The sequence below is a fragment of the Ustilaginoidea virens genome, chromosome 5 (assembly GCF_000687475.1).
Source record: "Ustilaginoidea virens chromosome 5, complete sequence".
Taxonomy (NCBI): Eukaryota; Fungi; Ascomycota; class Sordariomycetes; order Hypocreales; family Clavicipitaceae; genus Ustilaginoidea; species Ustilaginoidea virens.
This window is the reverse complement of record NC_057320.1, coordinates 767,248-793,544: the sequence shown is the minus strand read 5'-3', so window position 1 is coordinate 793,544 and position 26,297 is coordinate 767,248. Positions and strand designations below refer to the sequence as shown.

The following is a 26,297-nucleotide window of genomic DNA, read 5'->3' as shown; positions in this document are numbered from 1 at the left end:
GGGCTGTTCCATCATGGGCTTTGGCGGAAGCATGCTACATTGCTATCTGTTTAGCGTAGCGGCCTTGTCTTGGCGCCGTTTGGCGGAGATAAAAGTGCCTGCTTTATTGCCAAGAACCCAGCCGTGATTGGCCACGGTCCCTGGAATCTACCGGCTTGCAAGGATGTGATTTGATGACTTTGGGGACACCAAAGTAGATTGCGCGAGTCGGTCGTCGATGCAGTCGGCAGGCGGGCAGAGAGAGAGAGAGAGAGAGAAGAGACCTTGCCGCGAAAATGCGACTTGCGAGGAGGGGCTCATGCTGCAGATTCCCAGATAAAGGAGCACTTGAACGAGGCTTTTTGCATCAGGGCGTGCAGGTCCGCGACGGAGTTTGGGGGCTGCGGAGTCTGAAGACAAGATGATGAGTGGTGGCGTCGACGAGAGCCCCCCCCCCCCCTTAAACGACTGGACTGGAATCGACGAGGTGCGAAAGAATGCATGGCATAGCTGCGGCCCCGAGTTCGCAGACCCTGTTGTCATGACGAAGTGAACGTATGTAACCACCAGACTCTGATGAGGGAGTCTGCGAGTCTGCTGGCTCGTCAAGTCCTTGCTCCGTGCCATTGTGAGCGAGGAGGGCAAGCAGGGCAAGCAGGGCAAGCAGGCAAGGCAAGGCAAGACAAGACAAGACAAGACAAGACAAGACAACCCACCCCCCTCCACCACGGCATTCCGCCTAGGAAGGATTCGTCGCGGTTTGTTAAGCTTAACGGGCCGTGCTGGATGTGCGCCTGTAGGATTTCGGTCTGATGCAAGATGATTCGAAGGGGAGGATTTGGTCATGATGGCGGTTGACCATGATTGGTCCGTCCGATTTTGCCCCAGGAATGCAACTTCAACTTGGCGTCGCAAGGGAAAAGGAAAGGCACGCGGCAACCCTGATTACAAATCCGCTGCCATCCAGCACAACGCCCAAGTCCAAGTCGCCCATTCTCTCTCGTTGGCGCTTGGCCCAAGCAAGACGGGCCAAAGGGGAAGCTTTCCCGGTGAGACGCACGCGGCTTGTTCAACTTTGCTCACCAACCAACTCTGAGCTGCTCCTGTGCCGCCTCATAGCCTCATGCAGCCACATTGGCCTCGATCCTTCAGCCAGTCACTTCCGCCGGTCGATTCCGCCAGTCGAGTGGCAACGACAGCCAGGGCTTAGGCTCCGGATATCGCCCGCCGTCCCCCATTCTCTCGCCAGAGCAAACATCATCCCGTCAACGACCCCAGGTCTACAGGTTCCACCGAGTGAATCGCCAGCCATCAGCGTGGCTCGCTCGTCCCGTACCTCCTTGTCCCCCTTTGACGGGCCCGGCTGATGAATGACCAGGAGCCACGAACAAGCGGCTAGTCGCCGGGCTTACATCGCCGCCCAGCCTGGTCGGGCCTGGCGTGATGCTTCTCCCCGGCCTGGATGCCCTGTTTTGCTGGCTCGCCTGCTCTTCGCAAGGCCCGTCCAACTGCTACGTCTTGCAGAGCTGCCGCCCAGACGCGCCTGGTTTCTGCTGCCTCGCTCCTGTCCAGGGGGGGGGGAAGGGGAGGGGGGGATGCCGGGCGCCCGCCCACGCTTCGGTGTCGCGCGGCTTTCGCGCCTCACGATACTCCTCCGCACCACTCACCATTGGCAGGCATCACAAAGAGACCCTGTCTGCGTAGCCTAGCCTGAGTACATAGTCTGCAAAAGGCCCCCTTCCCCCGGTCTCCACGTCCAGCCCTTTGGTTTCACGATTTCCGTCGTGCTTCCTCCCCGCTTGATCCGCTTCGCTGGATGGGGATACACCAACCGTTTGCCTCTCTGTTCAGCTCCTCCATCAGCGACAGCCGTGAGCGTGAACGAGCGAGACCCAGCTTACCCCCTATTTATATACCCTTGCTTCGAGGCCTTGCCTCCACATGGCAGGGTAAAAAGCAAGGCAGAGAGGGCCAGAACCCCCCCCCCTCTGCCAACCTTTGCCACGGTACAGTACCGCACATGTGCAAGCATGGCATGATTCATCATGGTCGCCTTGCTGCAGCATAATTGCCGCTTTGAGAACGCCCAGCGTACCTTTTTGCTGACGACGCTTTCCCGCCCTCCCAACCACGTGGGTAGGCACTGCCCCCGGCTGCCAGGCGAGCAACCCTCCCGAAGAGTTGGAGGACGCACACGGCACGGAGTGCGGCGTCCAAGGCGTCAACATTGGCCAGACTCCAGATGACGCATACGGCAGGAGTACAGCGCCCAAGACGTCAACATTGGCCACACTCCAGAGCATCCAAAAAGGGGCCCTGACTCACCGCTGCAAAAACCCCCAACGGCCCATCATGCTGATGGGAGAGTATCGCACCTGATGGAAGACTGGCCTAGCAGAACGTGTTCAAGTACGCATCCACGCCCATGCCGCGTCCTGGACGGGCTGGCAGCGCCGAGGTGCAGGTCCAGTCCCTTGCCAGCCGTGCCATGCCAGGCCAAGCCTTTGTTCGTGCTGCCAGGAGCAGCGGCTGCTACGCTATCCATCGTTGCGTGTGCGAGACGGATGCTGCACCATCCCAGGGGTTCTTTGTCGTCGGGCCCAGGCGAGGCAAGTACAGCGTTGCCTGTGATGAAGCTCTTGACAATCATCCGTCAAGAGGCCCTACAGCTTATAGTTGTGATGTTCTACTTCCTTACGACAATCATCCGTCAAGCAACCCTGTCTCTAGTGTATAGTTTTCATATTCTACTTCCTTACGACAATCATCCGTCAAGCAACCCTGTCTCTAGTCTACAGTGTTCATATTCTACTTCCTTATCAAAATCATCCGTCACGAGGCCCCCTAATTTATCGTTTTGATATTCCATTTCCCATCTTGAACATCATCCGCCAGAAGGCCCCCTTTCCGCAGCCGCCAGTCTCTCTGTCCTGCCTGTCCGACCGACAAAACACCCGGAACCACGAAAGCACAAGAAACCACTTGGAACGCAACCTACAGTAAATACACGTGCACATGAAGCCCACAATATACACCTGATGCATCCTCCCGCCCTCCTTCTTTCCCTCGCCAAGCCAGCCTGCCCGCAGAACTCGACGTCTCTCAAAGCCCATGCCGCAAAATGAAAAAAAAAACCAGCCACCAAGATAAGATGCCCCCAAACTCCCCCCTTCCTGCGAGGAAAAGGTGAAAAAAAAAAGATGGGAAAAAAATAAAAAAGGCGCCGAAACTCCGCCCCTGCCTATCCCCCCCCCCCCCCCCCTCCTTTCTTTTTTTTTCGGCTCTCCCCCTTCTGCGCCCTGTTGGCCCTGCAGACTCGCGCGCGGACCCGTTCCTTGTTCCCGCTTGCGCAATGCTACGCCTAGGCACCTGCCGTGTGGCGATGAAAAGACAAGCAAAGGGTTTGCTTCGCCGGGACTTGCTAACTTTTTCGGGCTCGTGTCGAGTCACCCATGCAAAGTGCTCTGCACGTGCCTCTTCTCGAGGGATCAATCAGGCCGACGAAACGGAGCAAGACGGGTCGGGGTTGACTCCCTTGCTGCTGGAGTCGCGGCGCAGGTAAAGCGTGCCTGTCGGTCAGCTCCCGCATAGGTTCAAAATCAAATGACTCCAAAGTTACCGAGGAAGATAGTGCGCAGAGCTGCAAGTCGCTCGGGGCCTGACGGGGGAGAAAAAAGAAGAAAAAGAGAAGGAGAAACGAGTTGAGCCCCAGCATGTTCAGAAGGTTTCAGAAAAGAAACAGGGCCCTTTTTCCAAACATGAAAAGAAAGGCTGTTCCCCTGGGCCTTCGGAAATCAATGACTGGCAGCTACTGGGTATCAGTCCATGACAAGCAAACGCTTTTTTCTTCCCCGTGTCCGGTCCGGTTGGCCGCTTCATTCCGTGTCTATGCACGCCGATGCCTCTCGTTTCCTTTGGCAACCACTCCGTCCAGCCAAAAGAAAGTGCTCCAAAGAGGCGAGAACAAGAACGCGCGGGTGATTTCCTTTATTTTATTTTATTTTTCTTTCTGGGCTCATGGTACGTGCGAGTTGGGTTCTTTTTGGTGTTGCAGATGGCACACGACTCCAGAAAGCCACGTCATTCGGCTCGCGGATTTCTCGTCGGGCTTCCAGCTCACATGTTGGAAACACCTTGCGAGTGTTGGTCGACTACATTATCCGAGAGATTGATGAGGAGTTGGGCAAGACATCTTTTAGTCGCGGCGTCATCTCTCAAGACTGAAGAAAAGGTGGCGTCTCGGAGAGGCTCGGGAAGACATTGGCGCAGGGCCTCTCGTGCGCGAGCATTATCGCTAAGTCTAGACGTGGGGGGGGGGGGGGGGGGGGGATGGAACGCGGTTAGCAATCACGGGACGGTTCGCGTGGTCCGGCGGCGACGAGCGCCGAGAGATGAGCTCACCGAAGGAAGCATCTGACAACATGCTTCAGCAGCCGAGCGGTTTGCGATTCGACTAGCTGAGCGACCATATTGCTCAGGACAGTGCCCACGGCGTAGAAGCGCTCATAGGTTGCGCAAATGTAGTTCAAGCCGTTGTCGTCCAGCAGGATTTTCTGCACGATGAAGATGGCCACAGTCTTGCTAAGCTCCGAGCCCGTCTCCATTATCCGGAGGCACAGAGGGATGATTTCCGTCGTGAGCAGAAAGTTGATGACGTCTGACGAATCGTTCTTGACCAAGGCGCCAATGACGCCGAGGCTCGTGAGCCGCAAGTACTCAAACGGCCGTGACCTCGATGTCGTGTTGAGAAACGGATACAGAAACAACGGGATATGTGCTGCGAGGCGGCACCTGGTTTCAGCATCCCCTTGAAGAGAAAGAAGAAGAGAAGAGAGAGGCGAGATGATGGCCATGGAGCCATTTTGGACGTACCGTTCAGGAAGAGGGTTCGAGTGTCGCTGTGTGACGCGACGCACTGCAACAGCGCCAGAGCGTTGCAGACTCGGTTTGACGCGGCAGCCGTCAGTTGCGAGGGATTCAGCAGCGTGTAAACGGAGATGATCTCCTGAAGAAGCGACGTCATGACGCCTAGGGAAACCCACTGCAGTTAGCACCACGGGCTGCCTCGGCAAAGCGGTATTCCCCTCCCCCCCCCCCGACCTACCAAACGAGTGCCACAGGATGAGAGCCAACTCCGGCACCTGCTCCCGCTTCTTGCTCAGCTCCAGCAAGGCGGCCTCTCTTGTATTCTCATTCAACAGGTCGGCGATGTAGGCCATGGTGCGTCGATTGTCCTCCGAGATGTTGTCGTGGCCAGAGTCCTGCGCATGGTTGCCGCCCATGTTTCCGCCAGGCCCAGCAGCAGAATGGTTGCCGCCCATGTTTCCGCCAGGCCCAGCGGCAGAATGGTTGCCAGCCATGCGGTTAAAGTGCTGCTGCTGCTGGGCTTGTTGTTGTTGTTGTTGTTGTTGTTGTTGCTGCTGTTGCTGCTGCTGCTGCTGCTGCTGCTGCTGCTGCTGCTGGGCCACGGACACATGGCCCTGCTGATGGTGTGCTTGCTGATGCATCCAGCCGGAATCCCCTTGGGGATTGTACTGGTGATGCCCGTAGGCATGCGCAGACGGCATCATTTTGACGAGCAACGCAGCGTGTCCGCGTTGAAAACTGGCCAAAAGCAATCAACGACGGGGGTTTCCGGTCGCAGCGCCAGCTCTGGTTTAGATTGTCGCGCTTTATTTGCCCCCCAGGCTCGAGGACTCGTCGTTTGCACGGTCGTCGCGCCGGTCAGAGCAAGGTCGTGAGAAGCGGGGGAGGCCGGCCTGCGATAACGACAAGAGCGTTGGGCGGGCTCGATTTGATCGACGGCGACGGGGCACGTGGTTTGCATTCGTGGGGAGGTTGGTGTGTTTGTTTCCTGCTGGGGGGTTTCGCATCCGGTATACTGACAATGCTCGCCCGCTCTCTTGCCTGCCGCCTTTGATGACTTCTGAGCTTGTTCGCGACGCCTCCGCCTTGTGTTTTGCTTGTGGGCCGAAACCAAAGTCCAGTCCAGGCTTCCCTGCCTTTTGCCAAGTTTTTGGCTTGCCTGCCTTCTTTCCTTGGGCGGTGCACGGGTCACGGATCAGGAAGAACAAACTAGCGCGCCAACCAATCAGCCGTGGACCTGACGCAGCCCTGTGGGGCCTGGACGGCGCCGGCAGTTGCACAAATGCAAATAAAGGTCAGAAGGGCGCGTTATCTTCTCTTCACGCCGCCGTCACACATCATGTCCGTCTTGATTATACCTGGCTTGTCTTGCTCCGCGGCCGCAGGCTTCCATGACATCAAAGTAAGAATCTAGGCTCTATCTGATCGGTGATAGCAGGCTCAATTGCCCGTCTTCAGGCGGCCCAAAGCGCACGGTTTACACTTTATAGTGATGCGCGAGGATTGCCACCATCCTAACCGAGCTTGCCGATGCACCATCCATCACACATTATTTCACCGATGTTTTATCTGACTCATCATATATATACACCTCCCAAATCAACAAACAAAGCCTCGGTTCAGAAAATAATAGCTAACCATCAGGCCGCCATGTCTCGCTCCATCTGCCTGCTGCTTCAATGCTCGGAAAACCCCATCATCAGGAATGAAGAAGAAGAAGAAGAAAAGGGGTCGAAAGGAAAAGTAAGGATAAGGAAAACGGGGAAAAAACCGGCAACGCTGAACACGCCCTATTCAAACATGATGCTCGCCTTGCGTTTAACCGACTGCCCTCCACGCTCCAGCATGCCTTGTTGAACCCTTGCATCTCAGCCTACATGCTGCAAACCCCATACAGCGACAGTTTGGCTCGTCCACCTCCCCTGTCCCGCCACTCCCACCATGGCCACTGTAGACGGCATCTTCCGTTGTTGTGCTCGGCGAAGAATAAAAAAAGAAAAAGAAAAACGAAAAAGAAAAAGAAAGCATCGGACATTATGCACCGCCGCTCGTCTGCTCGAGCGACAACCGTGTCAGGCGAGATGAAAATGTCGTGGCCGCCGCGACTAAAGCCGCAGATCCCGTAGAATCTGGTCTGCCATATTCTTGAACTGCCACGTGTTGCCGGTCATGCGCTTAAACTGGATTCCGTGTAGCGACAGCAGGGGTACCTTGACGATGAAGATCTCGAACTCTAGAACCATGCTTTCGCCCAGGTCGCTTTGCACTTGTGTGCTCGTCTCCCCGGGCACTCGTCTCGCAGCACCCCCGTTTCGGCGGGGGATGCTATCCACCGACGTTTCCGAGTTTGAGAAGCTGCGGTCTCGATCAGAGCGATCACGTTCGAATCGGCCGGGAGTGCGAGGTGTAGGAGGTTGGCGCGGATCCCGATCGAGCTCTCGGACGTCGTCTCGATCATCGTTACGCATCAGACCGCCAAAACTAAAACGACGTCGATGATGTACGGGAGTGTGCCCTGGGCTCATGGGGGGGTCCTGGACTTTGTTCAGGTCAATGCTCGGCGTGTGTCGGCAGCAAAACCCTCCCTTGATCTCCGTAAAATCGACATTGAGCTGTCTGAGCACTCTCTTGATATCTGCGCGGATGGCAGGTACGGATTTGCCCGACGTTGTCGACACGCTAAACAGGCCTTTCAGGAAGACGGGCTTGGCCAACTCTGCGCTGCCAAGCCGGTCCGTTGATCTTCCGCTGTGCTCTGGCTCAAAATCCGTCTCCTCGGGTACATCTGCTTCTTGAAGACCCTCACGCTTCAAGCGACGCCGTTGAATGCTCTCTCTGCGGGCGTGACCGAGGGATTTCGTTCTCATCGAAGCAGAGCGCGAGTGGCCGTGTGATTTCTGGGAAGATTCCATTTGATCGTTGGAGACGGACTGGTCGGAGCCACTAGTGGCAACGTTTTCCTTTGGCAGCCTGCCCCCCTCCCGGCGGCGCATTTCGGCCGAGTTGACGCTGGTAGACCTGCCCAACCCCGACTTCCGCGAATCTCTTGCGCCTCGCGCTGACATTGGTGGACCAAGCAGCGTGCTATGATGAGGCTGGCTGCTACCTGACCGAGCAGATGGAACCGGTGGTTCTTCCCTGTCCCGTCTGCCGCGCCGAATGCTGAAGCTCTTCTTTGGAGTGGCTGGGTCGGACGGGGAATGGACTTGGACCACGGGAGGGTGAGATCTGTCCTTGTCCAGACGCTCTGGCTCGCGTCGCTTACGGGTGCTGAACCTTCGAAGTAGCCCAGCAGCGGTGCCCTCTTTTTTCTGCAACTGTTCGACCTTGGTTTCCGGAGCGGCCGACGGTGCATGGCTACGTGATTTTGCTGATTCGGGAGCATCATCCTCGCCATGTGTGCGAGCGCGGGGTCGTGACCGTCCACCAGTCGGTTTCTCTCCCGGCATTTCAAAGGCAGCTGCATTGGTGTGAGCTGCCTGGGGAGGTGCTAGGTCTGGTTCGCTCTCGGGAATCTTTTCGCGACCCAGATGCTCTTGATCACGATCACGTTCCCGATCTCTCTCCCGTTCTCTCTCGCGATCACGCGTCTTGTCCTTTTCACGAGGGGGGTTCGCCGATGCTGGTGGCGTCTGAGCAGGCTCTCGCTCTTGCTTTTCCTGAACAAGGTAATATATGGAGAGTAACGGGCTGAAGGCGTGTAGAGGATCGTGTCCCAGCTGCAACGTGTCAGTGCTCGGTCCGGTAAGCGTGTCTCTGCTATTGGAAGAGTTGCGTCTCTTGTAAAAGTCGAATCCGAAGCCCCTCTTCTTCTCTGCATCCTTATTAGCGACAGGAAGCTCGCGTTCTCGCTGATACATCTTGACAGCCTGCTGATACTCTTCAGACTCGATGATCTTTGTGAGCTGCGCTCTGATGGTTTCGGGGGTTCCAAAGTTGAACCCTTGCATGGCATGTATGACCTCTGGGTCCAAGGGGTACGTCACGGGTTCGCGAATGGGCAAATAGTTGTCAGGGGGTCCATTAAAGCCCTTGGTAATCCACGGATGGTTCATGACCTCCTGCATGGTGGCGCGCTGTTTGGGATCAGTGACCAGCATTCTGGACATGAGATGCTTGCACTCTGCGTAGTGCTGTTAGTGTATCGTGCATCCTTGAAGAAGCGGTGGTGGGAAGACGCCATTCCGGAATTGCGCCCATGAAAAATGCCACTTACCGCTTGACAGCCAACTAGGGTAATCAACCAGCCCTTTCTTAATCTTGGCGTGGAGGACCGGCATGCTCTGGTCATCGAAAGGCACCTTACCACAAACGAGGACGTAGAGAACAATACCAAAACTCCACACGTCAACCTCGGGGCCGGTATAAGCTCTGGCTTGCAAAAGCTCCGGAGCAGCAAAATAAAGGCTACCACAGAAGGTCTTGAGGTGGCCACGGGGTGAAAACAGGTTGCTCAGACCAAAGTCGATGATCTTGATGTCACCAGTCTTGCTAATCAGAATGTTTTCAATCTTCAAATCTCGGTGAACGATGCTATTTCGGTGGCAGTAATCCAGCGCGCTGGCAATTTGGCGACTGAATTTTCGAGCCTGTTTCTCCTTGAGTTTGCCGTGAGAGATGATGTAGTCCAGCATTTGGCCGCCATTGACATATTCAAAGAGCATATACCAGTGATAGTTGGTACGGACGACATCTCGCATTCCGCAAATGTGAGGATGATTGAGCAAAGTGACAATGGCGGCCTCGCGAGCGGTGCGAATCTCCTTGGATTGATCAGCCCGTTCTTTGTCGGCGCGAGACTGATGCTCTTCGGTTGAACCACGAGGGACGATTTTGCAAGCAACCTAAGAGCGGATTAGGACAATCTATTAAAAGAAGGCAAGAAACATGACGTCTTGAAAACTCCCGCAGACGAGGGGCTGCAATACGAAGCGCGAAGAAAGACGGGGAGAAGGGGGAGGCAAGAGGGCGGGCGAAAGGCGACAGGCGTTAAAAGGGCCAGAGGGAAAGCATGAGAAGCAAAGAAAGGACAGGATTCAACAAGACGAACCTGTTCGCTGCCGTCCTCTTTCCGAGCAAGTTTCACTTTGCCCATGCTTCCCGCGCCAATTGTCTTTCCGAGAATCCATTTGCCAGACTGGGTAGGAATGGTGGTTCGTGATCTCGTTTGCTTGACAACGGAGTTGGTCCCATGGTGAGCATCGGAGGCGGTGCCGTGAGCGGAGTGAGGATCAGGAGGGCTGCCGGCGACAGAGGCTACGGCTGAGGGACTCATGTCGCTCGGATGGCGTTTCTGGTTATGATGCCGTCGAGAGGACGATTGGGAGCTGCTTCGACGTTGGGTCGACGGGGAGGCAGACGAAGGGGCAGACGAAGGGGCAGGCAGGGAGTCGGTGGCGGTGGGGGCGACGGCGCCCCTTGTCGGGATTGACGAGGAACGATTCCTGCGGGAGCTGCGCTTTGAATGAGGAGAGGATGTTACAGTGGGGATTCCGTAATCATGTTGCGGAAGGATATGCTTGATGGCGCGTGAGGAGGGAGGCGCCGATGCAGTAGTTGATTCGGGGGCGTGGCGGTGATGATGACGCTGTTGCTGGAGATGGTGGTGGTAGCAGTGGTGGTGTTGCTTCTGCAGTGGGCGATGGGAGCGGGTGCTGGCGTTGGGAGACGATGGGCTGGTGGAGTCGGGAGGAGCTGGAGGGTGAGTGTGGCAGCGAGCCGAGCGACGACGAGCAGAACCGCTAGTGCCGGCGGTATCATTCACCTCCAGGCCAGGGTTAGCAGCGCTAGCGGCGGCGGCAGCAGCGGCAGTGGCAGCAGCGGCAGAGGCAGCAGCAGCAGAGGCAGCAGCAGCGCGAGCAGAGACAGCGGCCCCAGGAGCAACAGCTGGGACGCCCGAGGCCGACGAAAAGGGGCGACAGGAGCGAGGCGTGGCAAGCGATGTTGAGGATGCATACGGCGTCTGCCGCGACCGTGGAGACGTGGGCTGGACAGGCCGGGAGCGTGAATGCGACGGCGTCTGTCGCGAGGACCAGGTCGGAGTCGGCGGGGAGAAGGGCACATCCGAGGCTGATGAAGCGTCGCGGTGACTTGAGCAGTAATTGCCGGGACTGTCGTAGTCGCGATTGTGGTCTTGCCGGTGGGGGGGGGGCTATCATGGTGGTAGCGACTAGGCTGGAGCCTGCTTGTCCGCAACCAGGCACTGACTGATGACTGCCCAGCCAGCCAGCAGTCTGGTAGGGAGCTGACCCGTTGACGTTGACCCAGCCAGCTATTGTCTGGGGGGATGGATTGACGGCAATTAGGCTGGGGGCAGCTGGCGTCTGGAGCTGAGGGTCAGGTCTGGTTGCTGCGGGACTGCTGGGGAGCCCAATTGACTTTTTTCCAGAAGCCCTGCCTGTGCTGTGCTGTGCTGTGCTGTGCTGTGCAGTCAATGAACAATTTAATTAGGTATAATGTTGTACCGTAACCTCGAGGTTTTCGCACACGGCAACGTGACAGCGAGCAAGCAAGAGAAAAAAGGCAAACCGGAAGCGCGGCCTCCCAAAGAGAAATAGAATCCAGAGCAAAATTTTTTTTTTTTTGCAGCGTCCAAAGTGCCCGGAGCCGGGGGGAAAGGAGACTCAGCATCAACAAAAGAGAGAGCCAGATCGGCGTGCAGCCCGGCCCGTCTTTGTCTTCTGGTTCGCGACGCTTGGCTGCTGCCCCCTTTGTTATGTGTGCCTCGATTTTTCTTGCAAGACGCCGCCTGGCCGCCTGGCTGGCTGGCTGGCTGGCTGGCTGGCTGGCTGGCTGCATGTGGCTTGCTTGCGTGCCGAAAGAATGCTGGATGGCTGGCTTGGGCTTGCCGAGCTCAACCCAACCACTCACAAACAGCTTGGGCACTTGGGCCGCCGAGCCAAAGACGTCAAAAGTTGGTGGCGCGCATCAGTTGGCCAAGCCAGATTCGGCCGCTTCCTTTCCTAGCCTTCTTCACTTGCATCTCTTTTTTTTTTTTTTTTTTTTTTTTTTTTTTTTTCGCAGCTTGTTTGACGGGTCATGGGTACGGAGTGTGCATCATCATGCATCAATGATAACTGCATGAGTGGCTGGCGCGGCATCTGAGACGACTGGCCGAGATCCCTACTGGCAAAGCGGAGAGGCTGCTGCTGGGCGGCCGAGTTGCGCGTTGCGCATCCTCTGGCGACTCGGTCTGGTGAAGGCGGGATTGGGATTGGGCATGGGCATGGGCATGGCATGGCATGGGCATGGCATGGCATGGGCATGGCATGGGCAATGGGGAATAGAAGAGTCTGGTCCATCTAAAGAGCATGGCAGAGAGATGCCAGTTGCACGGTTGCAGGCAATCTCATCTGTACCTGCACGGCGTAACATTCCACTGCCTCCTGCGTCAGGTGCCGGTACTCGGTGCTCGAAAAAGGAGTGCACTCACTGTACAGTACGCGACGTGGCGTCACCAAGTGCCAAGGAGACAACATTGAACATTGAATACTCCGGGTGGAGCGCTCCGTGTAGGGTAACGAAGGAGCAAGGACTAGTTCTTTGCTGCCCTCAGTCCCCTCAGTCCTCACCGTACTGTACCTAATGTAGCAAACAGTCAACTGGGCGGCTTCAACAACAAATGCCGCACAACGGCAAAGGGATCTCTTGCTGCTCCGCACCACTCCGTGCTCCAGGGCCTCGTACAGCTCAACTGAGGGTTTGCCCCTGGTCAGCAGTCCCGTCGTCGGCTGGTCGTGCAGTCTTTTTAACTTTTCCTGGCGCAAGACGCCACTGCCACTGCCACTGCCACTGCAGGGAGGGCAACTGCGGGGCACCAATTGGCCCACGCAGCTCCGCATGTGGCCAAGTTGCGCCCGAAGCAATCAATTGATTCGCTGCCTACACGTATAATAACGCGGTGGCCCAATGTTGCAGCGTGCACTCCCTCCAGAGGTAGGTAGGCGGCAGCCGGCAAATAACGCGCCAGCTGTCTGTCGGCTGCTGCTCAGTGCTGAGGTATTAAATTGCCTCGCGCCCTCCCACGCTCGGGGGTATCAATTCCTTCTACATACCAGACGGCACGTTGACCTCATCTTGTTTTCCCCTTCCGAGCACGGCTTCCTACACCTTTCTGCTAGACTTTTGGTGTTTATCCTTGTCGCCACAGTATCCTTTTGGACATCAAGACCAAGGGAAACGTCTATCCTTGCCTTGAAGGGTTAGAAGCCTTACTCAGACTAGTGTGGTCCATGGTCCACTGGACAGACATTGTCAAGTAAACAAAAACCGCGGGAAGTCTAGGAGAGAGGTTGTAGAGAGGCTCTGGAGAAAAAGGTTGGATGAGGTCAGGTGTTTTCTTCCCCGTAGTGGCGTACATGTAGCCTTCCAACTGAAGCATCCGGCCGGATGAATGACACAGCGGCACTGCTAGGCGCATGCCGCGATGTTCAGTCGATTGACAGTGACCGGCGGTCTAGCTGCCGTTGCTGGTAGCCTCAATTCTACTGATTACAGAACTTGGCTGAAATCTCACCGCCGTTTGCCCGTGCATGAGTCCTTTCAACACGCGACAGTACATCGTGGCGTCGCAACACATCACGATGCATTGGCAAATCATCAACAAATGCCGGGATGGAATCGACAAGACCTGATGGGGGATCGGGCCGATTGCAGAGGAAGACAGAGAGCTGGCTCTACAGGACGGCCTCGCTGCTTGATTGTTCAGCGCAAAGCTGCGCTTCTCCCTGCTTGCCTCGGCCATGCTCGATACATACATTGATGAAATGATGAAATCAATGTCTCGCGCAGTCCTGACAAGCGAGGAAAAAGGGGAAAAGCCACCCAAACTAATCAATTGATTTCTGCTTGCGTCAATTAAATGGGACCCAGCGCCAAGCCAGCGGCTGATGACCAGCAGGTAGGTACCTATGTAGGTACCCAAGGCACCAAGCTTCGTGTACGGAGTAAGGAGTACCTAGCTGGTACAACGGGACATCCCCTCGACCATTGACGCCATCGAGCGGCACCTGAAAGCAAAAGGGCAAAGGTGCCTGGCATCGCAAGAGGCAGCAGAGCAGGACAGGCAGATGTGTGTGTGTGTGTGTGTGTGTGTGTGTGTTTTTTTTTTTTTGTTTTTTCTCTCTTTCAACATCTACCACCGTGTGTTTCAGGCGAACCTGCATCTGCGTGGTCGAGAGTCGAGGCATTGGATTCTGGATGCATCCTCATCACCACGGTGCATGTGCATGTCTGATGGGAGCCTCGAGTCTCTTTCCAGCAGGCTCAATAGTGCAAGTTCCAGGCACGAGCAAGGAAAGAACGCGCCCGTGCCGCGTGCCTGCTACGCCGTGGAAGCTTTGTTCCGGACCCTTTGGTAATGCCGTCCCAGCAGACCAATCGTGTCCAGATTCCCCCAGCCTTGTTGGTACGTACTTGATGCGGCAGTCTGGAGCCTGCATCAGTTGGGGGCAACGTGGGACGGATCAAGACGAACCGTCGTGGCATTGCCGCGAGCCATGAAGCTTGTAAACACCGACGCGCGCCATTTGGAGCATGAAATTGCTGGGCGACGCAAGCAAGCAAGCAAGCAAGCATGACAGCAGCCAACGCTTCGTGCATACCGAGGGCAGAAGAAGATCATGTCGTTCGTTCGTTCCTTGTCCCCGAGTCTCTGACGCAAACTCGAGGCGGATTCCGTTATCGATAACGACTCCCAAAGCCCCATCTTGGCTCCGCCGCCAACCAACCTGGAGCCCCATCAAACCAAACACCAGGTCGGTTCGCCAAGGCAGTCGGCCTGAAGCTATCGCGACTGACGGGAGGCCATCGCCATGTCCTACAAGAGGTCCAGGTCGACCTTTGAAGCAGACACCCACGCTCCGTACGCTCTTTTTGGCTCGCCGTTACCCGACGAGAACGACGCGCGCGACCACGGCGCATACCTCCCCCTGTGGAAGCAAGACGTCAGAGACGACAAGGGCCGGAGGCGGCTTCACGGGGCTTTTACAGGCGGATGGAGCGCAGGGTAAAGTCTTGCTTCTTCAACATTCCCCCTTCCCTCCCCCAGGCACAGCGGCAGGATTGCAGCTTCGAACAGGAGAGAAACGACCCCCGGCTGACTCCCCGACTCTCCGGCGCAGCTACTTCAACACGGTAGGCTCAAAGGAAGGATGGACGCCCTCCGCGTTTGTGTCGAGCAGGAACAACCGGCGCAAAGACGATGCCGCGCCCAGCACGATCCAGCAGCGGGCGGAGGAGTACATGGATGACGAGGACCTGGCGGACGCGGCCGAGGCGCAGACGCTGCATACCTCGGGAGCGTTCGCCGGGCTGGGGCTGTCCACCCAAGAGGAGGTGCGCGCCGGCGGCATACTCGGCCTGTTCAGGCCGTCCGGGGACACCAAGGGCCTCCAGCTGCTCCGGAGGATGGGCTGGAAGGACGGCCAGGGCATCGGGCCCAAGGTCCGGCGAAGCGCGCGCCTGGGCGTCTCCACCGGCGCCTCGGTGCCCGACGACCAGCTGCAGCTGCATCTGTTTGCGCCGGACGACGCGCCCACGGTGGACTTTGTCCGCAAGACGGACAAGATGGGCCTCGGGTACAAGGCAGGCGCAAGGCTGGGCGACCCGGACAAGGACCGCGGCTCCCCCGAACAGGAGCACTCGGAAGGCGAGGACCACCCGCTCCGCAAGGCGGGCGGATTCTCCCTGCTTGGCCCTGCCAGGAAAAAGGCGGCCCCTGCCCGGGGCGCCTTTGGGGTCGGGGTCCTCAACGACACGGGATCCGACGACGAGGATCCGTACGAGATGGGGCCCAAGATCAGATACAACCGGACGTTGGGAGGACCCAAGACGCAGAAGCAGAAGCAGAAGAAGAAGAACAAGGCCGTCGCGCCCGCGAACCCCGCCTTCCAAAACGCCCCGGTGTTCGTGTCCAAGACGGCCAGGGCTGGCCTCGGCCTTGGACGCTGCCACGACGGCCGTCTGCCCCTCGACGGATTCGTCCTGGGCAAGGCCGTCGAGGAAGACTGGAACGCCCTCATCGCCAAGCACGCGCCGCCCACCGTCCCCGACGGCTGGAAGTCGTCCAGAGACCACCCGTCCTCGGGCGCCGCGGCGGCCCGCCACACGTCGACGGCCGATGCAGCCAGAGCGGCGGCCCCCCTAGACTCCAGGTCGAGAGCTGCCCTCCTGGGCGAGAAGCAGCTTCCCGGCAAGTCGGTCTTCGACTTCATCTCGCCCTCGGCCAGGGACAAGCTGGCCGCCGCGTCTGGGAACGCGAGCCTACCGCCCGGCCTCGGCGAAGCCCCCCGGGGCCACGCCCCGTCCTCAGAGGATGAGCGCGGACGGGCGCTCTGGCAGCAGGTCCCGCGGCTGGATCAGCCCACCGCGGCGGCAGCCCTGTCCCGCAGCGAGGGCGGGCCCTACGCAGACGACGAGGCGAAGCGAGGCCGATACAGAAAGTACCTCATCTCGCAGGCGAATCCCGGCCAGCCGCTGCCGGACAAGGCTGCCGGCGCAGCGGACGGGGACTACGTGCGGGAGATGAACGAGTTCTACGACTGCGCCAGGATATTCAAGCCCATGACGGGGTTTATGGCCTCCCGGTTCACGACTTCCAAGAGCGTGCTCAACCCACCATCTGCTGGTGACGGTGGCGGTGACGGTGGCGCCCCCACGGCCGACCCGCTCGCGAGGCCAGCGTCCAAGGCGGCAGACCCGGCAGAAGAAGCTGCCAGGATGGGCATGTTTGGCGCCATGACGCGCTCCGTGGACGACTTTTACCCGACGCGCCTGCTGTGCAAGAGGTTCAACGTCCGGCCGCCGCCGCAGCATCCGCGCCCGGACCACGACGCCGCCGCGGAGGCGCCCAGCAATAACCAGAGGCCAGCCCCGTGGCCCGCTGCCGAAAACGCCGCCCGGGCCTTGCCGCCCGCCCCTCCCCACTGCGAGCAGGCCGTGTCCTCGAGATCGGCGCCGCAGCCGCCGCCGCCCGCGGACGTGGACCCAGACAAGAACGATGCGCTGGAGGGGCATGCCGCCAATGCCGAGCTGCTCAAGGCCATTTTTGGCGACAGCGACGACGGCGAATAGGTTGCTTGCTCCCGCCCGACGAAGCTCTCGCCCAGAGGCCACCACCTCTCGCCGCCGCCTTCCACCCTCCCACTCACTTTCCTCTCTCGCTTCCACGGGAAAGAGGAACGGGCTTTCTGTCTTGTTCCTCCCCCTGGGCAAGGTGTGTTCACGGCTTGGGCGGTCCGGGCGACCGGTGGTGGTTGCGCCCGGCGTTGTCTGGGGACCCGCGTTTTTTTTTTTTTTTTTTTTTTTTTTTTGGGCTCATTGACCTTGCGCTGCGAGCGGCGAAAAGATGCCTGGTTGCGGGCAGTGAAATTCGGGGCTTGGACGCATGTGGGACATGGCAAGAGGCCGTCGTCACTCACTTGCCGACCCGTTTCGAATCAATCTACCAACTGTTTGCGTGCTATTCAGTGCGCTGCCGTGCAAAATCCAGGCCAGGACAGGCTCGCATTGGTTCGCCCGGACAGCCGCTCACCGCTTGCTGCCTAAAAGCCGCCGTTGGAGTTTCTCAAGGCTCGTGGGCATCGTCGTCCGCGGCTTGGCGTTCCACCAATTATCTTATTCCCCATCCACGAGTGAGTAACAACCAGGTACCAGCCTATAAATGCTATTACTATGTCTAGGTTGCCTTGTGGCGTGCACAAGTAGCAAGTAGTTGCGCCCTATGTAGGTGTAGGCAGCCAATTCGGAAAACAAGAGACTTTTGCGATCCCCGTCCTCCCCCATCTCTGCGCAAGCGGGCGTGAAGAAACACGCCCGTTCGTCCTCTTATTGAACCTTCTTCTTGGGCACGCGGTGATAGACAACCACGTTGGTGCCATCCTCCAGGGGCTCGTTCCGCGGCTCCAGAGTGTATCCACCCAGTTTGGGCCCGACAACCCGCCAGAGAAACCAGTACAGGAAGGACACAAACAAGACGGCAAGGCCGACGACGCAGTACAGCCAGTACGGAAGAGGCGGCGTGTCTCCCTTGCCCCCTGGCGGGCGCAGGAACGGCGCGGTAATCTGGAAGGCCTGGCCTACCATGAAGAAGGCGGCAATGGGCAGCCACACCTTGAAGGGCCGGGCGGCCTTGGGCTTGGTCCAACGGAGGTAGAAGAGACCGGCGACCACGAGGAAGTTGATGACGGACATTGGGTAGCCCTCGAGGTCCATGAGAAAGTTGTAGGCGTTTCCAAAGGGAACCGCGAGGATGACCAGGATCGACGGGACGTAGTGCAGGATGAGACCTGCAGAGGGCGAGCCAAAGGGCCACGACGACGCCCAGAAGCGAGGAAAAGGCACCACACCCTCCTTGGCCAGCTCCTGGTTCACGCGCGACTGGGAAAAGGTGATGGACATGACGCTCCCAAAAGCGGAGAAGGCGACAAACACGCTCAGGGCCCTCTCGGCCGCGGAGCCAAAGACCTTGCCCATGAAGTATGCGGCGACTGTTGTGCCGCTCGAGGCAACCTCGTCTGGTGTGGCGGCGGAAAAGTAGGCTATGTTGGCAAAGACGTAGAGAAATCCGCAGACTGTCAGCCCGAGCGGGCCAGCAATCATGATGGTGCGCACGGGGTTCTTGACCTCGTTGAGGACGTACATGGCATTGGACCAGCTATGTGTATCAACCAGGTTTATAGTCAGTTCCTGCCGCGCCTCCAAGACGAGAGACCAGAAACGGAAGACGGGAGATGGGAGACGGGAGACGTCTCACGGATATGAATGCTCACCCGAGGTACGAATTGATGACTTTGAACAGAGCAGTGGCGTAGTGGTTGCTAGAGTTGCTGGTGTGAGCAAACGCGTTTCGGAAACTGGCGTGAGGGTCTTTGACGCTGGAGACGCCGCCGCCCAAGACGACCCAGCCGGTCACGACGATAAACACCAGAAGAGCCACCTTGAGAACCGTAAAGAAGTTCATGCCGTGGACGCCGACCTTGGGAAAGAAGATGTGAACCACGGTGATGAAGGACATGACGGCCATGGCGATTCCGCGTTGCTGCCATTCGGTGGCAGTGTGACCCGATGCCACTATGATATTGGAAGCGAAAACAATGCAACCGGACGCTGAGAGCAAGTTGATCAGTCTTGGTCACCCATCCCATTGAAGCCTTTTCCGCCTGTTCCTGTCCCCGATCCCGATCCCGATCCTTTTTTTCTGTTTTTGATGGGCAAAGCCGGTCGACAGAGAGCGTAGTATGGGGGCCCGGCACTCACCTGTGAAGCCTAGAATAATAGCCTGAATGGCATACAGAGTGGTGACGAGCAGCTTTGGCTTCTTGTACACGGCCTCGAGATAGACCTTCTCACCACCACTCCGGGGAATCATGCAGGCGAACTCGAGCCATACGCAAAGCCCTGCCATGGACAGCAAAAGACCCAGGACCCAGACGAGCAGCGACGCTCCCACACTTCCCAGGCCATGGACAATGGAAGACGGCGTCGAAAAGATTCCCGTACCAATTATGCGCCCGACGCTGTTTGCCGGGACCGTCAGTTTGGCTGCGAAGGCCCAGAAACTTGACGAGAAAAGGGCGAAGAGGAAGAAGAAGCATATATGTGTATGTATGAGTGAGTGAGAAAGAGAGAGACGTACACGAGCGAAGTGGTACTGAACACGCCCAGATGGCGACCCAGGCCTCCTGCGGTGTAATCCTCAAAATCCAAGGCGCCGACCTCGTCCTTCAGCTCTTCCCCCTCCATCGGTCGCGCTTGAGGCTCCTGGCTGTCGCCATTGCTGGAATCAAAAAAGGCCACGCTCTTGGCCGCGAGGCGATCGGAGGCCGCGTCGGTCATGTTTGCTTGGCAGACGTGCGGCGCGAAGCATCCAACCCAGGTTTGAGGTCCTGCAGATTTGGGGGGAATCGCTACCGCTTACATGAACCTACATGCCAGAGAGGAAGCGAGATTAAAGCAGGAAGTAAAGAAGCAGCCACAATCCCGCCGTTCATTATAATTAATATACTAGGCTCCGGGATCAGAAAAAACGAAGGAACGGAAGAAGGGGAAAAAAAAAAAAGAGTCTTGCGCGCGCGCGGGCTTGACTTGCGCCATGGCAGGCACCCATGCACCCTGGATGATTGCGTGCTGAGCGACAGGGACGCGCTGTTGAGCCCTGGGAGCCTGACAGGACGAAGGAAACAGCGGTTGTCAAACAGAGTTTGGGAATGAAACCTTGGGATTTCCCTTCCTGACTGTGTCGATTATTGCCGCAAGGGAGTGGAGTCCAACTTTGACAAGCGCGAAGACGTCGTACAACCCGTAGATGCGATGACTGGTTGCAAGGCGTTTAGATGTTGATGCGATGGCTACTGCTGGCATCTGCGCCAAGGCCGAGACTTGACGCCTGTCATGAGTGAGGGATTACAGACGAGCATCCGCCGTGTGCGTAAGTAAAGCTTGCCGCGTCGCGGGAATTGGCAGTCACCGGTTTGAGTGAGTAGCCGACCTGTGGAGGGATTTCCTCATCAAGAGTACCACCGAAAGCTCCGATGCGGGTTGCCTCGCGCGCGACAACTTTTGGGATCACGAGCCGGCTGTCTCTAGGCTTGTCTTCGAAAACCGCATCGCCATTGAAGTTAATGTCGGTCACCTTCTTTTCCTGTCAAGGCAGTGGTCTCGTCTTCGCGCGGTACAATGGCGATGGCTCGTTCCCCCGAGGGCTTGTATCTCTGGGCAGGTTGGCGGTTCCTTTCTTCTTTCTTCTGTCTGTTTTCTTCCTTTTTCTCTTTTTTTCCTTGTTCCTTTTTATAGACGCCCATGCTGTTTCAAGATGTCCATTTATTGGGCGCATCTCGACCGGAGGAGCAGCAGCAGCAGCTCCTCAACCAATCTCCACCACCATGCTTCTTCAGGGGCGTGGCCGCGCAGCCGCCGGCTCTGGCTCCGGCCACAGCCTAAATAAAGATGGTACTGTCGCGGCAAGTCCATGCAGATAGTGTCACCGATGCCGTGGGTCTTGCATGCATGGAAGTCGTTCGATACCGGATGTCCGGATGCGGAGAGCATTAGCCGTCAGGTACGAGCTTGTGCCGATCGCCGCTGCGCCAAGATCCATGGATCGTTTACTGGTTCATGTCGCTTTCTGCCGTGTCGCTGGCCGGCCATTAGCAAGGAGCAGACCCGCTGGCACCCGGGCACCCGGGCTTCCGTAGCGACATGGAGCTTTAATCAAGGATTGATCCCCATTTTAGCACACCGGACGGGCCTGGGATTCCAAGCAGCATGTGGTTTTCCACATGTTTCCGCTTGTCAGACCAGCTGACGTGATGACCAAGCGGGGGGGCCATGAGCAGGGCATCACTGAACCGCAGCAGGTCGCGCCTGCCGGCTGCGTGCTGCCGCCCCAGGCGCAGCTTGCAAGGAAGGTGCACTGCAATTCCTTGCATGTGGTTCTCACCTTCTGTAAAACTCCCATCTTAGCGTTTTCCGGGCTCAACCACAAACCACAAACCACAAACCCAACATGTCGTTCAAGCACCCGCATTCAAATCTACGCGTACCTGTAATATCCAGGCCTAATGGGTGTAGTATATTCGCATATCGACGGAGATACAAAAGATCCTAATCACTAATCACCGACCATCTGGGCTTAGCCCGCAAGAGTCGGCAAGACCCACAAGCCACCCGCTTGCTGTGACGCAATCCATCTCTGCTTGACGATTTCAGCTTGATCAGTTTAATTGACTTGTGGTGCCAAGTGCCATCCATCTTCAATCGTTGCTGGCCGAAGCAGGACTTTCCGTAAAAACCGTCTTTCCGATTTTAATCGTCAAGTTAGTCGTCTTGTCCAACTCGGTCATGAGTCATGACTGATAATGCCATGATGGCATTGGTGGCCCGCTCAGCCTCGCTTGTTCTTCTTGCGTCGGTGCTTTGCGGAGTTTTGGCTGCCAACGACAATTGCTCCAACACCTTGTCCTTGGACTATCCCGCTCCAGTTGCGGCCAAGGGATGGTCATATCGTGTCGTTGCAAATGGGTTTGCTCGACCACGAGGGCTCGTCTTCGATCAAAACCATGGCCTCCTCGTTATCGACTCGGGCGTAGGGCTGACGCACCTCACCCTCCGGGATAATGGTGGCACATGCTTGTCTGTCACCAACAACAAGACTCTGGTCAGGAGCAAGGAAGTGAGCCATGATCGCCCACGTTGACACTCCCGCCCTCATGCATTCCTACTTGTATCTCTTGGCAGTAAAAAGGAAAAAGGAAGAAGACGAAAAGGACGAAGACGGTAGTGCACCAATTCAACCCCATGGGTTTCGCTAACTCAACGACAGCTCAACCATGGCATTGCCCTCTCCCTAGACGGAAAGACGCTCTATGCCTCAACGTCCGAAAGCGTCTTTTCCTGGGCCTACGACGCAGAGGCAATCAGTGTCAGTGATTCCAACAGAACCCTCGTCACCAACATGAACAATTCCGATCATACCAGTCGTACCCTGCTTCTCTCCAGAGCGAAACCCGGCACCTTGCTTGTGTCTAGGGGAAGCAACTCCAACGTGGACCCAGACGCCCGTGACGTCCAGTCGGGCCATTCGCAGCTGCGAAGTTTCGACCTGTCCAGGCTCACCAATGGCGATGGGCCATTCGACTTTCTGAATGGTACCCTCTTGGGCTGGGGTCTCCGCAACTCAGTCGGCATAGCTGAGCACCCTTCAACATCTGAAATCTGGTCCGTGGAAAATTCTGTCGATCAGCTGCGCCGAGATGGTGTTGATATCCACAATGACAACCCGGCGGAAGAACTCAATCACCATGGCACCCTTGAAGAGCCCAACGGCGGCAACTACGGTTATCCTGTGTGCTACGGTATCTGGAAAGCCCAGGGCTTTCCGAATATCGGTTCCCTAACCACGGGCGACCAATTCCCGATTGACGGCGCTCCAGAGGCAGTAAATGACAGTTCGTGCAACACGCAATTTGTTCCGCCTCGTCTGGTCTTCCAAGCACATACGGCCCCGCTGGACCTCGAATTCAACAAAGACGGTACCACGGCATATGTCTCGTTCCACGGTAGCTGTACGTTGCGTCACCTCTCAACTCTTCCCCAACAACACCTCTCCAACAACAACATCTGGGAAGGGCAAGTAATGGAGCTGGTGACTAACGAACGTGGACAGGGAATCGAGACGATCCGACTGGTTACCGTATCGCCAGCATTTCATTTCGAAATGGTCAACCCGATGACTCACGAAACAGCACAGTTGCTGCCACTGACATCCTGACCAATCCTGACCTGAAAAACTGCCCAGACCGATGTTTCCGCCCAGTTGGCTTGGCCTGGGATTCCAAGGGTCGCCTATGGTTCACCTCTGACAGGACTGGAGAGATATTTGTCCTCGAGTATAATGATGGCCCTGCAAACGGGTCAGGTAACGCTACGGGCGGCAGCGGCAGCTACGGTGATCGTTTGTCTAGTGCATACTCTGCTATTTTGGCAGGCCTGCTGGCTAGTGTAATAGCTGCATTACATTTAGCATAGCCGGGGTGCTTTAGCTGACGGTGTTAAGCTCCAGCGGGTCATGGCGAAGATGGAACGAATAATGAAGTATGAAGAGAGAAACTGACATGGCTCAAGCCAGGTTATTGCGAGGATATTGGAAAATTCGGCGCCATTATACTATGTACGTTTGCTGGGACCAGGGCTGAGCTGCTGCCCCATGAAATCATACGGTGCAGTAGAAAGCTGGCTTTCAAGAAATGGGCGAAACGTATCAGCGAAACGCGGAGCCCAACACTTTCCTCCTGACCAGACACGTTGTGCCAAAGCGCTACAGACTGGCGACAACTTCAACACCCGAGGCCCAAGGTCAGGTCAGATAGTGACTGGAGTGAGCTGACGACGCAGTTGTTTACGTGACCAGCCCGTCGGCAGTTGAGGCCTAACGGCCCAGAAACCAAAACCTTCTGTCCCTGGGCAGCCGCCACCCACAGGAGTGCCGCTTCCTCCAATCACACGCCCCGCAGCTGTGGGTTTACCTGGTCACCACCCGTCCGCCCCTCTCAGCCCAGGCCCCACACCCAACCCACCAACCAACCAACCAACCAATCAACCAACCTACTGCATGAATGGCCATTGCCTCCATCCTGCCCGGCCCACCGCCGTGTTCAGACATCATCAATCTTGCCCAAGACGTTGCACCACGGCGTTTCTATTTCACGTTTTCACGTTACCACAAGTCGATAATCACGTCTTCTGACAGCACCATCACCCCTCCAGCGCATACGTCTCTAGATTCCATGATAGATTCGCATAGACAGCCGAACAGTTTATGCTGTCGTCCAATTTGACGTTGCTCTTCTGGTTTACCCTTGGACCATCCCCTGGATCGAACAAGCCCAACCAGAGCCTTTCATTGAACCAAAAACCATATTTGGACAAAGTTTGAGCAAATACTCTCAGCGCTCGGGAAATTCCTGCTGCCGCTTTCACACACCCGCCATCGGCCATTGACCCGCCGTATTGTTGAGCTCAAGAAACGCAGCAGCTGGGCCGTCAGTGTCCCCCAGGTTGGAGACAGCCGAGGCAATCGCCATTTGCGAGCACGCGCAGCTCAACGACCAAGCACAGGAAAACAACCGCACCGCCGCAGTCGCCACGGATAACGAGGCAGAGCCGTCGCCGCCACCCCAGTATCCCGCCTCCGAGGCGTCCTCTTCCTCCCGTCCTCCGCCCTTTTCATCTCTCTTCGCGCCCCTTGACGACCCCGTCGGAGAATCGTCTGGCAGGCTCGCCGCCGATTCTGCAGCCACAGAACCTTGTGCGTCGGCAGCTGTAGCTGCGCCAGCCTACTCTAGCAGTCCCTCACCGGAGCCAGCGCCGTTTCAACCGTACCGAGCTTCCTCGAGAGTATTCTACGATCCAGTCGGTGAGACCAAACGCGCCCTCCCTCGAGATACCAAGGGAGGATCGAGTCGCAAGGACGAAGAAGCCGAACCACCACCAGCATACTCGGAAGGCGACAGCCCGCTCGAGACATTCACATACGTCATGTCTGCCGCAGGTGGTGCCGCGAGTATCATCACGCAGGTCCAACAAGGAGGACCGCCTGTTAACTCGATTGGAGGCACGCAAACCCCCCCCCCCCCGCGTCCGTCTCTTTCGAGAGAAAAGTCTCTCGAGGGGTGTAAGCGCTAACATGTTGGCTTGTAGATGTCGGGGCCGATGAGACGATATCCATGGACCTTCGGTAAGATTACATTCCGCAGTCCGCAGTCCGCAGCTCCCTTTAGCGGCAACTGAAAGGCTTTCTATTCCTGACAAATGGCTCTACCTCAGTGGCACCCGATTTGTCCTCTCGCGAGACGAGCTCTTGACGCTACCCGAATTTGTGCTTCTTTCTCTGTTTCCCAACGGATTGTTTCCAGACGGTCGCGCCAACGGCTTCGGTGATGACTGCGCCGTGCAAGTCGATGTAAGTTGCTGTCGGCAGCATGGTTGGTGCATGCCTTCACGATGAGCCGTTCTAATCCCGGATTGCAAAAACCAGTACGATCCAGCGTCTCTTCAGTACATGCTAGACTTCTTCCGAAACGTGGCCCAGTCGATACCCACGGAGTCGTCGCCGGGTACATCGCAGGATGGCGACGCCATGTCTGTCGAACCATTGGTATCGCGAGATGACTCGTCCAAACGAGCAGGCATCATCGTCTTGAGAGAAGATTTGGATTTCTACGTGATCCCGCCGCGCGCAGACATTAGTCAGCCCGACATGATTGAGGTGAAGCGTGCTGCCGCGAGCGCGCTGCAGCAACAAGGCGGGATATTCTCGGGCTTGAAACGTAGCGATGAGCCTGGCACGACCGAGGCGCATCTCATCGAGATGTTGACAGCCGGGTAGGTCACACACACAAAGACAGACACACAGACGCACAGACAGACTCCTACACACACATTGCGCGTACTGGGCGAGCGACGGCTAACACAAAAGCTTGGGGCTTCCAGCGGGTTCAACCATGACGACACTTGGGGTCACCGAGCTGGAGAACCAAACAAGGCCGTCATCTGCAGCTTGGCCTTGGCCCGCTTGCGCAGCGACATCAGAGGCAACGACATGGGCACGAGTGCCGTGGGCATGGCGCAGAAGCTTCTTTTGTTCTGGAGAAAACCTGCGAGGAGATGCTGGTGGGAGGGGGTTGAGCTGGACCATGTCGAAGGAGTCGAGGGCAAGCTCAAGGTATGGATCCGGAGAGTATGGACGCTGGAGATGAGTGTCATTGGACTGCGCTAGGGCAGGTCGGGAATGGCCAGCACGAAGCAGAGCGCCTGGGTGTTGCCTGACGGAAACAAGGGACAGTGTTGAAGAGGGCGTCATCTTCACAGTAGGGGGGGGGGGGGGGGGGGGGGTTGGTGCGGCGTCGTAGTCGAGCGTTTCTTGCGTTGGTCATGATGTTTTTTTCATCTTCTTT

General features: G+C 57.2%; 6 protein-coding genes across 6 annotated transcripts; 3 read left to right on the top strand and 3 right to left on the bottom strand.

Annotated features, from left to right (window-relative positions):
* Window positions 1–1,795: 1,795 nt before the first annotated feature.
* Window positions 1,796–2,358, top strand: UV8b_06204 (uncharacterized protein; the record flags this gene model as incomplete). Its single annotated transcript, XM_043143701.1, has 2 exons — window positions 1,796–1,985; window positions 2,120–2,358. 2 exons carry the CDS (start codon window positions 1,796–1,798, stop codon window positions 2,356–2,358), a joined length of 429 nt encoding a protein of 142 aa, XP_042999636.1.
* Window positions 2,359–4,095: 1,737 nt separating this feature from the next.
* Window positions 4,096–5,549, bottom strand: UV8b_06203 (uncharacterized protein; the record flags this gene model as incomplete). Its single annotated transcript, XM_043143700.1, has 4 exons — window positions 4,096–4,279; window positions 4,381–4,756; window positions 4,852–5,007; window positions 5,084–5,549. 4 exons carry the CDS (start codon window positions 5,547–5,549, stop codon window positions 4,096–4,098), a joined length of 1,182 nt encoding a protein of 393 aa, XP_042999635.1.
* Window positions 5,550–6,950: 1,401 nt separating this feature from the next.
* UV8b_06202 (uncharacterized protein) lies at window positions 6,951–10,120 on the bottom strand (the record flags this gene model as incomplete). Its single annotated transcript, XM_043143699.1, has 3 exons — window positions 6,951–8,968; window positions 9,062–9,689; window positions 9,896–10,120. The coding sequence occupies 3 exons, from the start codon at window positions 10,118–10,120 to the stop codon at window positions 6,951–6,953; spliced, it is 2,871 nt and encodes a 956-aa protein (XP_042999634.1).
* A 4,537-nt stretch (window positions 10,121–14,657) lies between these two features.
* Window positions 14,658–16,917, top strand: UV8b_06201 (uncharacterized protein; the record flags this gene model as incomplete). The annotated part of the gene is made up of 2 exons (XM_043143698.1): window positions 14,658–14,851; window positions 14,967–16,917. The coding sequence occupies 2 exons, from the start codon at window positions 14,658–14,660 to the stop codon at window positions 16,915–16,917; spliced, it is 2,145 nt and encodes a 714-aa protein (XP_042999633.1).
* Window positions 16,918–17,670: 753 nt separating this feature from the next.
* UV8b_06200 (uncharacterized protein) lies at window positions 17,671–19,680 on the bottom strand (the record flags this gene model as incomplete). Its single annotated transcript, XM_043143697.1, has 4 exons — window positions 17,671–18,499; window positions 18,615–18,951; window positions 19,102–19,361; window positions 19,481–19,680. The coding sequence occupies 4 exons, from the start codon at window positions 19,678–19,680 to the stop codon at window positions 17,671–17,673; spliced, it is 1,626 nt and encodes a 541-aa protein (XP_042999632.1).
* A 2,011-nt stretch (window positions 19,681–21,691) lies between these two features.
* UV8b_06199 (uncharacterized protein) lies at window positions 21,692–26,119 on the top strand (the record flags this gene model as incomplete). Its single annotated transcript, XM_043143696.1, has 9 exons — window positions 21,692–22,015; window positions 22,166–22,907; window positions 23,009–23,260; window positions 23,471–23,512; window positions 24,410–24,955; window positions 25,042–25,078; window positions 25,168–25,303; window positions 25,379–25,725; window positions 25,834–26,119. The coding sequence occupies 9 exons, from the start codon at window positions 21,692–21,694 to the stop codon at window positions 26,117–26,119; spliced, it is 2,712 nt and encodes a 903-aa protein (XP_042999631.1).
* Window positions 26,120–26,297: the final 178 nt, after the last annotated feature.